The following is a 13,977-nucleotide window of genomic DNA, read 5'->3' as shown; positions in this document are numbered from 1 at the left end:
ACCGCCAGGACCCCCAGCGCCGGCAGGACGCGGCTCAGCGGAGGGGTCTGGGCTGCGGTGCCTCGAGCACCCGGGCAGCGCTGCCGGGGGTGGCCTGCAGCTGAGCGCCGGGTGGTCTGGGGCTCCCCCCAACATTTTGGCTGTGTGTTTGGGCCCTTCCAAGCCCTCGGGGATGGGGCAGTGGTGGCATTTTGCTGGGGCGATGCTCAGGGCCGTTGCCAGCCCCACGTGTGGGTCATTTCCAGCCCCACGTCCCCGAGCACCGCACAGCTGTGCCGGACCCTGTGGGCATCGGTGACATGGGGCTGTCGCGGGCGCTGCCCGGATCTGTGGGTGGCCGTCGAGCTGAGGATGTGGGATTGCCCCGGCCCTGGTCGGCCCCAGCGGGAGCCTGGGGGGCAGAGTGCCCAAACCCCACGGCTCAGCTGGCGCGCGAGGCATCGCGCCAGGGCGAGACTGGGTTCTTTCAGGCCTAGGAGAAATAGAGAGAAATAATCAGATTATGGGGCAAATCCAAAGGGAGGGGGATTAAAAGGGTGGGAGCAGGAAGGCTCCTGCTTCGCAAGCAGGCGATCCCAGCGGCCAAGGCAAGGAGACACATCGAACATCCCAGTGCTCCCAGTAGGACCCCGACAGCAGGGCTGTGCCAGCCCCAGCACCCCGGCCGGGCAGGGAGGGGGTGGGAGATTTCAGCGCGAGGTTGAAAGCAAGGGAAAAAGATCTTTTTGGCTGGATTTTCCCAAATGTCCTCGTCAAGAGGTGAGGACCGAGACACATGCACACGTTACCAGCCCTGCACACGCGCCAGCATGCCGCAAATGGCATGTGGCCAGCGTGCTGTGGCCAGGGTGGCCCAGGGACTGCTCATTTGGGTCTAAAATGGGGGAAAAAAGTCAATAAAAGTGCAAGGAAGATGGCTCAGCTCTGCGGGAGTGGGGCTAGCGGGGAGGGGATGGCTCCGACCCTGCGGGCACCGGGGAGGGCTCTCCGGATGGGCACGGTGTCCCCGCGTGCAGCACAGGACCGCTCAGTCCTGCGGGCTCCAAGGTGCTTTTTCGGGTCACCGTGTCCCGGGGACGTTTCTGCACCGGCAGCCGTGGCGGTGCTGGCCGGAGCAGCCAGGAGCGACTGCGGAGCCACACCGCAGCGGCTCTGCCGTGGGGACCCATCACCACCTGGCAGCACCCGCCAGGGCGATGGGTGAGGACTGGCCCGTAATGGGTCGGGTCAGCCCTGTCCCGGAGCTCTTTTCCCCTGGGAGCAGAAAATATCAGGGAAAAAAAATCCCAGATGAGCAAAACTCCTGCAAAACACTTAGTTTCTTTCCCCCCCAAGAGCAACAAACTTCTTTTTATTCCCGTTAAAAAAAACATTAACTTGATTCTAGTTAAGGTTTTTCTAGGTTTAAAGGCATTTTTTTTTCCCGCCGGAAATATTTCCTGAAAAGGTTTTTGCACTGAGCAAGGGGGTTCACTGGGAAAGGCATACGCTTCGGTCTGTCTGTCATGTCAGGGCACCTTGCAGACCCCAAATAAGAGAAAGCACCTTGGAGCCGCTAATGAATGGGGATAATTAGCCCTTCCCGGAGGACGTAACCGGAGGGAGCCCGACATTGCCCAAACTCCAGCCCCTTGCAGAAGTGTGGGGCCACCGGTGGCGGGACCTTGCCAGTGGCACCCTGGCCGGGTGCCCCCCCCCAAGCACGTCTTGGGTGCTGCATCATCACCTCCCCTCCAGCCATGCAAATCACCTCATTTGAATAATTTGCATAAACACCCAACCTGGTGCCGATGCCTCGACTGGGCTGAGCCGCGCCGAGGGAGACGCGTCCCCGTCCTTGTCCCCGCGTGCTCCGCGGCGCCTGGGGCCGGGTCCCGTCTCCGAGCCCTCGCTTTCTGGTTGGGGGGGGGGGACCCTCGCCCCAATTAGGCTCCAATTAATCGGGGCAGGGTGGTTTGGGACGGGGGGGGTCCCCGCGGCGGCCGCCTTTTGCTGGCGCCGGAGAGGCCGAGGGATGCCCCGTGCGCCGGCGGGATGACACCACTGGCGCCAGCCCCGCTCGGCCGCCCCAATTACGGCCTGGGAGAGCCGCGGCCCCCATTCCGCGCGTTCCCCCCCCCCCGGCTCGGACCCCATTACTTCCGCGGCTCCGGCTTCATTATCTCCCGCCGCGGCCCGTTGAGCTCGGCCCCGGCCCATTAGCTGGGCTGGCGAGCAGGGGGGCATCGATTATGCGTTTAATGGGTCGTTAAGGGTTTAATCATCACTAACGAAGCAGACGAGCAGCAGCGGCCGGCGGGGGGGGGGGGGGACAAGGGACAAGGAGCCGGGTCTCGCCGGGGTCAGTGGCCTGCCAGAGCCGGTGGCATCCCGGCTGCTCCCGCCTGACCCCGGGGCTGACGGGAATTTCGGTCCCCTCGTCCCCAGGGTGGGTCGATTGGGGTGAGACCCTCCGAACCCGGGGGCCGGGGGGGGGGGGGGACGGGCTGGTGTGTCTGCCTCGTGTGGTGGCCTCACGTCGTTGGGTGCCAAGCTGGAAAAATTTTATGGGGAAACGTTGCATTTTGCTCCGGTAAAGGTCACCGTCATGCCTGGCTTTTCCCTTATCCCAGGAAACCCTCCAAGGGTGACGGGATGCTGCTCGCCCGGCATTGAAGCCCCGTCTCTAGCTGACCACGGCCACGTCTGCCACCGCCACCTTCCTCGTGTCCCTGCTCCCGCCGGGCAGGATGGAGAAGCCCTTGGGAAGCACCAGCCGTGGGTAAAACAGGCTGCGGCCCCCCCCCCCCCCCCTCCATGCGCACCCCAGCACGGTGGCCCCGGTGGGTCCCCGCCGCCCGGCAGCTGGCACCCAAGGCGGCGAGCACCCCGGGACGGCTCTTCCCGTCTCCGCCGGGATGCAAAGCGGACACAAGGGAAAGCCAATTTCCCACGAACGCTCCTTTCCCAGCTCCGACCCCGCGGCCCTAACGACGGCGCCGCTAACGAGCCGCCGTCACCGCTACGGCGTCGCGGGTCTCGGCCGGCACAGCCCGACTCCAGAGCACGCGGCAGCGATTCCAGTTAGCGCTTTACTCGGGATACAACCGCCTTCTCGGTGCCGTCGGCTCTACCTGCGCAACCGGTGTCGCGCCCCGACCCAGCTAAAAAAATACCCCCCCTCCCCCCCCGAGGACTCCCTACGAAACTAGATCTTTTCTGTTTGTTTTTGTTGAAATCTGCAGCGTTAAAAAAAAAATAATAATAATAAAGGGAAGGGGAAGGGCTGCACGGGATGGGAACGCCCTCGCTCCCACTGGCCCCAGAGGGCACCGGGTGCTCCGGAGCTGCCGGGAGCCCCGCGTTTGGGTCCCGCCTGGCTCCGCTTCCCAGGCACAGGTCAGGGGGTTGCTCCGCTCCCTGGGTCTGGGAGGGCGGCCTGAGCCGGACCTGCACTGTCCCCTCTGTCCTGGGGCGGCTGGTGGCCGGGGGGGACGTTCGGACGGAAGATGTGAAGGATCCGCAGCCGGGGCTGGCACCGCGGCTCCAGCCGCTTTACGCATCCGCCAACGTGGTCCAACGCAGCGCAGCCCGGAGGGGACGCGGAGGGGCTTTGGGAGGCCGTCGGGGTGCTCGCCCACGGCCGGGAGCTCCCCAGCACCCTCGTTTGCTTCCTTGCCACCACTGGTGACGGGAAGTATGGATGCGGCCAGCATCTCTGTCCCCGGCACTGTCCCATGCACCGGCGTCGGACCAGCATCGTGGCCAGGAGCATCCTGGCATCATCCGCCTCGTCCGCCCTGGTGGTCACCTGTGCCGGGGCCGAGCCGGGCTCCGGGGGGACGCGGGGAGGAAGGGAGCGTTCATCAAATGGGCTGCCAGGTCTTGTCGATGGTCTGAATGTGCTCCTTGGCTTTCATGCGCAGCGAGGCGATGCTGGAGCTCCTCTGGTCGACGTCCTCCAGCGGGTACTTGTCCACGAAGGTGGTGCCGCACTGGTAGGCGGCGGGGGCCACGGGCTGCATGCCCTGCGCCATCGGCGGGGGGGTGTTGAGGAAGGAGTGCCCGCCGTAGGGGGGCTGCAGGGCCTGGGGGGCGCCCAGGAAGCCGGGGATGCTGTGCACCGTGGTGGCGCTGGAGATGGGCGACGTCAGCCACGGGTCCAGCGGGAGGGAGGTGCTCATGGGGCCCATGTTGGCCGTCATGGGGGGCCGGCTGAAGGACAGCATGGGGGTGTCGTGGAGCTTCATCGCGCTGGCCTCCATCTTCTCCTGCCGCCGCCACTTGGCTCTCCTGTTCTGGAACCAGACCTGCAAGGGGAGAGGCGAGACGGTGACCTCGTGGAGGCCATGCCAGTCCCAGTGTGTCCCTCACGGGGTGCCCACGCAGGGTGCCCATGAGCTATGTCCCAGGAAGGGTGTCCCATGCAGGGTGCCCCAGGAGAGGTGCCCCATGCGCTGTGCCCCATGCAGGGTGTCCTCCCTGGCTCCAGCCACGCGCCTCTGCTAAACCTCTCCCACGAACCCCAGATATATAACTGAACGCGTCGAACGCAACCCTTGCCCTCACTGCTCTGCGGGGACACGCTCACAGACCGAGGAAACAGCCCAGACACTTGTCACAACATTACTTGGCCTTCAAAAGCCCCTTGGTAACAGCTTGTTTTCATGCCCTAGCCCGGGGCAGAGATCCCCGAGGGATCCCTCTTTCCGAAGCCAGAAGAAGAGCAGAGAGATGGGATGGAGATCGCTAGAGCCGGCACCCAAACGCCACATGTGGACACCAGCAGGATGTGTGCGAGTGGGATGTGCTGGTCACCGCGTCCCCAAAGCCCGCAGCAGCACGGGGCACGGTGCCGAGGATGAGCAGGGCAGGGTGAGAGGTCTCCTCCATCCTGTCTCGTAATGCAAAGAGACAGTAAATATTTACTGGGCTGAGAAGGGGGGGGGGGGGTGTCTTCCACAGGCCGGTCACAGTTGCTCATTGGTACTGGAATATACTGGTGCAAACTGGTCTTTGCTCAGATTGCTCCACGGATGTGACCCCATTGTCTGGACCTCCCAAACAAAGGCCACATTGTCTTGGACTTTTCTGATGTGTGCCAAAAGGGATGAGGTTGAGACCTAGAAAACTCAATTCATTTGTAAGGAGATCAGTTCTTTGTCCATCTCCCGGTTATTTTGACGCTTGTGATTCTTCAATTTCCTTTCCATTTTCCTTCCGTTTGCCTGCTGTCCTTCGTCTGTCTGACCTGAGGACCACAATCTCCTCTGGCTCCACGTGCAAGTACCAGCCTGTCCCCGTCCTTGTGGCTTCCCACCCAGTGGCAGGAGGGATCAGGGACTTTCCAACCATCCTCCCCTGTGTCACCTTGGCTAAAGCAGAACTGGTGGGCAAGTGAAAACTGAAGGGCTGCCTCGTCCTCCTGGTTTGCTCAGGACACGTTTCCGTCAGCTTGGATGGGGCCGTCTCTATCCTGCGGCGCTTTTCAGGGCAGATCTGCAGGCGGGAACCTTGCAATGGTCACCACGGATGCCAGCAGCACTTGGATGTCACCGCCACATGGATCCAGTCCTGGGACAGCTCCGACGGCAGGGGCAGCTCAGCACCTGCTGACCTGCAGCCGTTCGTGCCCGGGGTTGCACTGGTGCCACCTGGCCCCAGGGACACGGAGCCTGGAGCTGATCCGGCAGAAAACCAACTCGATGAAAAAGGACACATTTGCACCCAGACTGGTTCCCTGACCTGACTCATCGTCTGGCTCCATGAGCACTGGGACCAGCACAGAGGAGAGGGGGGACATCTGGAGACCATCAAGTCACTAGGAACTGTAAATCCCTACTTGTGCTTACAGCAGGGTCTTCTCCTGAACGAGCCGTGTACCTAGAAGCTTTGTCCTGAAGCCCAGGAAAAAGAAAAAGATTTCCAACCTTTACAAACTTTCCATATTCCAGGAACTGTCACACTCCAGAAAGTCTGAAATGCCCAAGTCTTTGAGGTTCTTGTGCTTTCCCAGCCCTAAAGACCTAAAAGGGATCACGAGTGCCCGGAGTTTGGCTGCTTTCCCATGATATCAGCTGAATTGATAAAAGCAACTACCCACCACGACCTGCCCTCTCCCTGAGCCCATCGGCACCACAGCGGCTCTGCTCCGAGCCCCTGAAAAATCCCAAATCCACGAAGCCCTGAGAGTCTGCACATCTCCAATGGAGGGCAAGGCTTCCTCCAAGCGGGAAACCCAGATCCAGCCCTGCTTTCCCACAGTGCCTGAACCCTCTCGGGTGTCACCGGGGGCCGCAAGCGATGAGGCGCCGCATGGACCCTGCCTGGATTTCACCAGCCGGCCGGTGGGGCTTCCCCACGGCGGCTCAACGTCTCCCCAGCCTGCACGGCCGCCGTCTCCGGCAGCGCGTTCTCCCCCTTGTGCTACGTCTTGTAGGAAAAACGTACTGGGGAAAACCACGGGAGCAAAGACGGTGTTTTTTTTCCCCTTAGTCCCACTGCTTCCCCACAGAGCCCGGACATGCTCCTTCCCTTCTCCACCTCCGTTTCTCCGCCTGTAAAATGGCAATAAAGCTGTGCACGGTGTCTTGCGAAAGCCTCGGGGTGCAAAGGGCAGGGTAAAACACTTGAAACCCATCTCCCTGCCCAAACTCGGTCTCTGCCGCGGTGCAGCTCGACCGGCTGAACCGGGGAGCCCTTCGCTCCGTGTACGTGTGCTGACGATTAGCTCGCCTTGTTTAATTAGGGTGCTTTTTCCCGAGGAGGGAGGCGCCATCCGGCCCCACTTCGGCGCGCGGTTTGCAGGGAACGAGCCTTGGCCGAGCCGCCTGCCCTGAGCCTTCACCGAGCCCGGGGCAGCGTCGACCTGCCGAGCCAAATCTCAGCTCCGCTCTCCCGTCCCGAGACCTCACGCGCCGGGGGCAGGACCCTCTCCCTAACGCACGGCCCGTGCGAGGCCAGCACCTGCATCGCCCCACGGCCACCCCGGAGCAGAACATGGGGCTGGACCCGCACGTGCACACGGCAAAGCCCCGGAGGTGGCCTTGTGCTGAGCACATGCAGCCCTGGCCGGGTCTGATCCACGCGAGACCGGCCGCCGAGCCCGGCATCCCTGTCGTGGCCGAGATCTCGGCAGTCTCCTTAAACGGTCTGACAGTTTAACATGGTTTTCATTTCTGGTACCAAACTAAGCTGTGGTCTTGCTCTGCCACCCCGGAGCTGGCTGCATTTCGGCGCTGCCGGGGCTTATTTTAGTGCCCCAGGGCTGCAGCCCCGCGGTGTTTCTAGGCTGGCTCTGCAAAAGCAGCCTGCAGTGCATTGAAAACTCAAGTGCCGTGATTAGGATTGGGTAAAACACTTCACAGGCCTCCTCGAACGGAGGAAGCTGGGAAAATTCCCAGGAAAACTCCGATTCCAAACGCAAAGAAGTTTCGCCTTTAAAAGCAGGAGGTGGCAAATGGAAAGGCAAGCTTTGGGGTGTTTTTTTTGGTCTTTCCGCTGCTTTTCCACCCCTTGGAGCACAATAAGGAAACTTTCACCCCACTGGCTGGGTGAGGAGGAGGCTGGAGACGTGACTCCATCTTCAAGAAAAGGGGAAACTGAGGCCCGGAGCGAGGCTGCGGGAGCAGAGCGAAGCTCTCCCGAGCCCAGGCGGCTCCCTGGGCTGCCGAGCAGAGCCGGGCTTAACCCGGCACGGACCTGCCTCCCGCCGGCCGCGTGGACCCACCGGGGTCCCCCCTACCTGCACGCGGACCTCCGGCAGGTTGACCTTCATGGCCAGCTCTTCGCGGCTGTAGACGTCGGGGTAGTGGGACTTCTCGAAGGCTCGTTCCAGCTCATGCAGCTGGTAGGTGGTGAAGGTGGTGCGGTTCCTGCGGTGCTTCTTCTTGGGCTGCTCCTCCTCGGCGGCGGCCGGCGGCGGCGTGCCCTCGCCGTCACCCGGCTTCCGCGGCTCGCCCAGCTCCCCCTCACACTTGTTCAGGAACATGTCGGCGCCTGGGAAGGGGACAGCGGGGTCAGCCGGGCCGCGAGGCGCTGGTGGCATCGTGCCCCGGGCTGCCCCGATCCGGGGGAGAAGCGGCGCTGGAGCTGCACGTTTGCGGAGCAAAGTTTGCTCGCACCTCCCACCGCGTCGGGTCCCGGCCGCGACACCCGGCCCGGAGCTGCCGTCAGCCCGGGGACCCTGTCCTGCTGCAGTGCCACCGTGAGACCCGGGACCTGCTGCACCCCGGGCACCGCTGCACCCAGTGCACCCCTTGCATCCAGTGCATCCCTTGCACCCAGTGCATCCATTGCACCCAGTGCACCCCCTGCACCCAGTGCATCCATTGCACCCAGCGCACCTCTTGCATCCAGCGCACCCCGTGCACCCCTTGCACCCAGCGTGGATGAAGCAGCACCGCGGGCCCCTGGCACCCACTCAGGGCACCCGGCTGGGCAGATCCCAGGGCCGGAGGTGGCTGGCCGAGTGGGTTGGGAGGAACCGGCCCGGAAACGGGGTGCACAGCCCCTCCGCGCCACCTCTTTATTTGGTTATGCAAAGGCATAATCCTCTCCTGCCGGCACGCTTATCCCGGTGTGGCGTTATCCAAGAGGATTTACGCAGGGCAACGTGGCCCAGCGGGTTGCACGACGGCTGGGTGCACGGAGCCGGTGCCGGGGCTCGGCAGCGCAGGGCAGCAGGCAGCACCCCGAGGGGAGGCGCAGGCAGGGCCGCTGCCGCCTGCTGCCCGGCGCGAACACCAGGGCAAAACGGGGCTGCCGAGGGGCCGCCGGCGCCGGGATCGCTGCCGGAGCGAGGAGTCCTCGGATGCGGCCGCCCTGCCCGAGCGCCTCGACTGGCAACGCTGCGTTTTCCGCCTGTGTTTTCCGTAGCGGCGTTGCCCAATCTCTACCTCAAAAAGGCACCTGAGCATGCGGGATTAGAGGAGCTCAGGCTACAAAGGCCAAGAGGATCAGAGAGCAAACGAAAGCTCGAAAAAATTACATTTCACCTAAAACCGCCGTGGGATTTTATTAAACCACCGGCTCTGAAAACCGATGCAAATGCTTCTCTGTGCCGGCGTGAAAGTGAGCCGACCTGGAGTCGCCTTCCTCTTTCCAGCCCTGCGGCTCTCCCCATCCCGCTCTTTTCCTCGGCCTCCAGCCTCCCCACGGGCCTCGACCCACTAACACGGTTTTGGGGGGGTCCTCGGCGATGCCTTTGCCCGAGCACCGAGACGCCGCAGGCCAAACGGGGCTGCTGCTAAACCCCTTTCTGCCCACAGCAGCGTTTTGGCCTCCCGCTTTTAAAATACGAACGCGAATCTTGCAATTACTCTAAAGCGCCAAGCCCAGACCCAAATAACGGGAGGAATCGGTGTCGCCCCCCGGCGCTCGACCCAAACGGGGGGACGGAGACGTCCGCAGCGCCGTGCCGCCCCGGGCCGCCGCCAGCACCGCGGCTCCGTCCCCCAGCTAATAACCTTTTCCTGCATGTTTATAAGCGTTTTCAGCCCTTGCAACATTTCAGCTTTAAGCTTTTTATCCAGTATCTGCAATCTTTCTGCAGTATTTGCCGAGGATTAAGGGCCCTTTTCTACCGCGGGGATCTAGTCAAACACGGAAATCAGGCAGAAATACATAATCCCGGGGTATTTCTGCCGAGGGAAAGGTGCTTGCGGCAGACGCCGGCTGCTTTGCCCGTCCGCCGAGATGCCCCGGCAGAAACCTTGGGAAAAATTCAGCTACCGCCAACCGAGTGCGGGGCGCGTGTGCGGCAGGTGTCGTGTGCGTGGAGCTGCGTGCGGCGGGCAGGTCGCGCACGTGTGTTTGCACAGCGCGTGTGCGGTGCAGCCTGGGCCACGTGCGTGCACTGTGCGTGGGACGTGTGGGCAGCGCGTGGGCAGTGTCTGCGTGGGACGCGCGCATGCAGTGGCGCATGCACAGGACCGTGGCTGCGTGTGCAGGGTGTTCGCAGTGTGTGCACTGTGCAGTGTGTGGGGTGGGCGCGGGGTGTGTTCCCTACGTGCGGCACGTGTGCGCGTGCAGCGCATGTATCGCGTGCAGTGTGTGTGCAGCGTCCCTGTGTTCTGTGTGCACGGTGTGCACGGCGTACGATATCCGTGTGCGTGTGCAGTGCATGCACGGCGTCTGCGCGTGCAACGTGTGCAGTGCGTGCAGCACAGGCAGCGGGTGCACGGTGCTTGGGTGCAGTGCCCGCTGTGTTCTCGGTGTCGTGCGTGCAGTGCGTGCAGTGCATGCAGTGCAGCGTGCAGTGTGTGCATGCAGCACGCGCAGCATGTGCGCAGCGTCTGTGCGTGCAGTGTTTGCTGCGCCGGTGCAGTGTCTGTGTGTCCTGCCACCGGCCGCGGCCTCCTGCTGCCCCGTGGGCTCTCGGTGGCTCCGGGCCGGGCGCAGGGCCGGGGGGCCATGGGGGGGGGGGCCGGCGTCACCGGACGCGGGGGTGCGGCGTGTCCGGGCCAGGGGCCGGTGCCGCTCTCGCTCACCCTCTTCGCATTGGCGCGGCGCAGCATCTGCAAGGGAAGGGAGAGAAGGGAGAGGCAGCGTGAGCCCCCGGCGCCCGGCCCGGGGCTGGGCCCCCCCCGGCCCCCCGCGTCCTCCCGCACCGGGCGATGCCCCGAGGCCGGGGACGGATGGGGCGATGGGAGAAGGGCAGGGTGGGAGGGAAGGGATGGGGGCAGGCAGGGCAACATGGGGGGGACGGGAGTGGGATGGGGCGATGGGGGGGACGGGGGCGACATGGGGCGATGGGGGACGATCCCGCGGCCGGGGCCCTGGGCCGAGGTGTAGGACCGGGCACCCACACCACGAGCCCGTCTGAAAGCAAAGGCGGCCAAAAACCCACCCCGAAAGAAGGGACCGACTAATCCCCGGGGTGGGAACGGGAATCGAGGGAATTAAACGAATAGCGGAAAAATAACGAAGCCGAACAAAAGCGGGAGCAACAAACACAGGAAATAAGGGAAAGGGCTCGCTGCCGAGCGGGGCAGAAAGGCGTCATCCCGCTGGGAAGGGGGTGCGGAGGCCTGGGCTTCCCACGGCTTCGGACCCTGCTGCCAGCGGGTTGCTCCATGCCTCCGCCAAAAAGGCCCCTTCTTCCCCAGCCCCTTGGCTCTCGGCGGAAAACGCTATGGATTTTCACACGCATTGGATTTTCCTGGCTGTTTTGTTTTGGGAGGCGGCGGGATGACCCTGGAGGGGGGATCCCCATCCCCGCGTGGCCCCGGTGCCCCTTTTTTCCTATTTCGGTTCCATCTGCATCGCTCTCGCCAAAGCAGCCCGACCTCCCAAACGGTCGTGTAAAGGGCAGGGGTGGCGGGGACACAGATGTACTTCAGGAGGATATAGGGGTATATACGCCCCCTATACGGGGTCAGGCCTGGGACGCCAGCTCCATCCCGCCCCCGTTCCCGGGCCGCCCGCCCCGGGCAAAGGTGTCTGCTCGTCCCCAAGCTTTAGGAAATCGCCCCGAAGAGAAGAAACCGCCGCTCTTTCCAAGTGTTTTAGGAATGCTTCCCGGAAATTGGAAGCCTCATTAAGCGGCTAAGGCAACGGGAAGAGCTGATTTCCTTCTCTTTGGTGGATCCGGCGTTTCCTTGCGGCCTTGGTGGTCACGGCGGCAATTTGGGGAGTTTAAGCACTTTTAAGCTTTAAAACTGGAGGGGAAAACTGCCAAGGCACAGAGTCTCCGGAGGATTTCCCTCTGTTCTGCTTCATTCCGGAACGCGCTTTTCCCCCTCCGCAGTTAAAGAGCCCCAAAAAGCGCAAAAACGCAGCAACGAGCCCCGGCTGAGCGGTGCGAAACCTCTCTCTTTCCGGATGCGAGAAAGCAACAAATGCTCCGGACAAATAAATAACATTATCCCCCTTCGGAGCCCGGCATTCCCTGGCCTGGGAATCCTGGGTGCTCCCCAGTTGGCCGGGACATCCCTGGGACTTGGGCAAATTGATAATTTTGCAGGTTTTGGGGCTTTGCGGAGTGATCTTTCCCGCAGGCGAGCGAGGGGAGGAAGCCACGAGGAAGAAGCCAGCGCAGGACTTGCTCGGATGAACCATCTTTAGCAGCCGGCGGGCAAGATGGGGAGCAGGGGTCGGGTTTTGCCGCCCGGCCCCGGGGTGCCGCGCTTGGCGCCGGCGGGAGCAGCACCCTCGCGGGGAGCCCGGGGTCGGGGCCGCTGCTGGGCGGTTTTCGGGGTCCCCCCGGCGCCCGCTCCCGAGCCCCCTGCAACGGGCGCATCCCGGCGCTTTCCCTCGGGAGACACGCCGTCTTTTGGCGCTCCTGCCCCCGGCGCCTGCTCCCGAATTCGCACAAAACGGCGTTACCTGCTGGGCCCGACTTGGATTTTCCAGGAGTATTTAACTTTGACGGTGCCTCCTGGGAAGCAAACAAGCGGCTCAGCCTCGCCGATCTCGCAGCTTGGCAGCCAAAGTTCCCTCTAGTCGTCTTATTTGTCACGGAACCGCGGCGCTGAGGCTCGGGAGAATCTTTATTTAGCGTCGCAGATGTCACCAGGCCCCGCAGATTGGAAACGAGTCCAAAGGATTAAGACGAGGTTATTAATTGGAGGCCTTCCCCTTTAAGAATGATTGACAGTTACTTTCTGGACAAGTAATTGCTCTAAACGTCCCTCCGGCGCGGGGGCCGGGGGGGTCTGGGGATGGACAAAGACGGGAACTGCCTTCCCCACTCGGATTGTCTCCCCACAAAGGCGTCCTGCTGGAGTTTTCCTTGTAATCCCCTCATTACGGGAGAGGGAAAGAATGAGAAGCCCAGAGAGAGGAGAAGAAAGGCAGCGGGACGGTGGGGGGAGGAGGGAGAAAGGGAAACAGTTTCCTTCGGCTTTTCCAGCACCGCGGTGCTTTTCCTGGGGTTAGGGATTCGGGGAGCATCCCCGGCCCCGGGGAGAGGCACCCTGTGGGGACGGGGGACGGGGGGGGCGGCGGGCTTGGGGACCCGCCATGAGAACCAGCCATGGGGACTTGGCGTAGGGACCAGGCATGGGGACTGGGCATGAGGCCCAGAAGTGGGGACCAGCCATGACGTCTGGGCATGGGGACTGGGCACAGGGACCAGGCATGAGGACCAGATGTGGGGATCAGGTCTGGGGACCAAGCATGGGGACTGGGCATGAGGATCAGGTGTGGGAAACAGGCATGAGGACCAGGTGTGGGGACAAGCCATGGTGACCAAGAATGAGGACCAGGCACGAGGACCAGGTGTGGGGACCAGGCATGAGGACCAGGCATGAGGACCAGCCGTGGGGACCAGGAATGAGGACCAGGCATAAGGACCAGTTGTGGGGACTGGGCACGGGGACTGAAGATGGGGACAGGGTGTGGGGACCAGGTGCGGGCGGCTGGGGCAGAGGGCAGGTTTGTCCCCTCGCACGAGCCAAAGCAGAGGAACCACGAGGCCAGGAAAGCACTGGCACGACGGCAGCAATCCCCCTGTCCGTCCCCACCGAAGCCCAGTGCCAGCTCGAGGCTGAAGAGCTGCGTGGTGCCACCACCGCCCCATGTGTCCTTGCTGTGGCAGAGGGTCACTTGGATGGAGCCGCTGCTGTCCCTGCTTCTCCCCAGCGTCCCGCCGGAGCCAGTCCAGGCCCGTCGTGACAGTCGTAGGCAGCGAGGGAGCCCAGGGGCCGGGTCTGCGATGGCCCTTGCTGTGACGGGGGTGTCACCTCCAGCCCTGGTGCAGGTGGGCGATGTGTGCTGGGTGCACGGTGCTGCACGTGCCAGAGCTCAGGTCATCCCACGGCTCCCCCTCGGGCCTCCCCTCCCAAAGGATCCCTCGGCGGCTCCCGCCCTGCCCGGCCACTCGCTCCGTCTCGTTTTGCCCCTTTCTTTTCCGCACGCTTCTACTTTCTTCCGAAAGCCTCTTCCTGCCACCTGCGAGTGCCGCAGCGCTCAGCCGGCGTCTCGGCTTCCTCCCACTCCCTTCCTCTTCTTTGCACGGTTCCCCTTTCGGATGTTCAGCGCCACCGCGGCGCTTTC

At 63.2% G+C, this 13,977-nt stretch overlaps 1 protein-coding gene across 1 annotated transcript; it reads right to left on the bottom strand.

Annotated features, from left to right (window-relative positions):
• Window positions 1–3,845: 3,845 nt before the first annotated feature.
• Window positions 3,846–7,969, bottom strand: RAX2 (retina and anterior neural fold homeobox 2). The gene is made up of 2 exons (XM_067312767.1): window positions 7,724–7,969; window positions 3,846–4,289 (listed from the first exon to the last, which is right to left on the bottom strand). Exons 1-2 carry the CDS (start codon window positions 7,967–7,969, stop codon window positions 3,846–3,848), a joined length of 690 nt encoding a protein of 229 aa, XP_067168868.1.
• Between the last annotated feature and the right edge of the window lie 6,008 nt (window positions 7,970–13,977).

Source organism: Apteryx mantelli, chromosome 30 (genome assembly GCF_036417845.1).
Source record: "Apteryx mantelli isolate bAptMan1 chromosome 30, bAptMan1.hap1, whole genome shotgun sequence".
Classification (NCBI taxonomy): domain Eukaryota; kingdom Metazoa; phylum Chordata; class Aves; order Apterygiformes; family Apterygidae; genus Apteryx; species Apteryx mantelli.
Note: the sequence above shows the minus strand (reverse complement) of the source record. Positions and strands in the feature narration are given on the sequence as shown.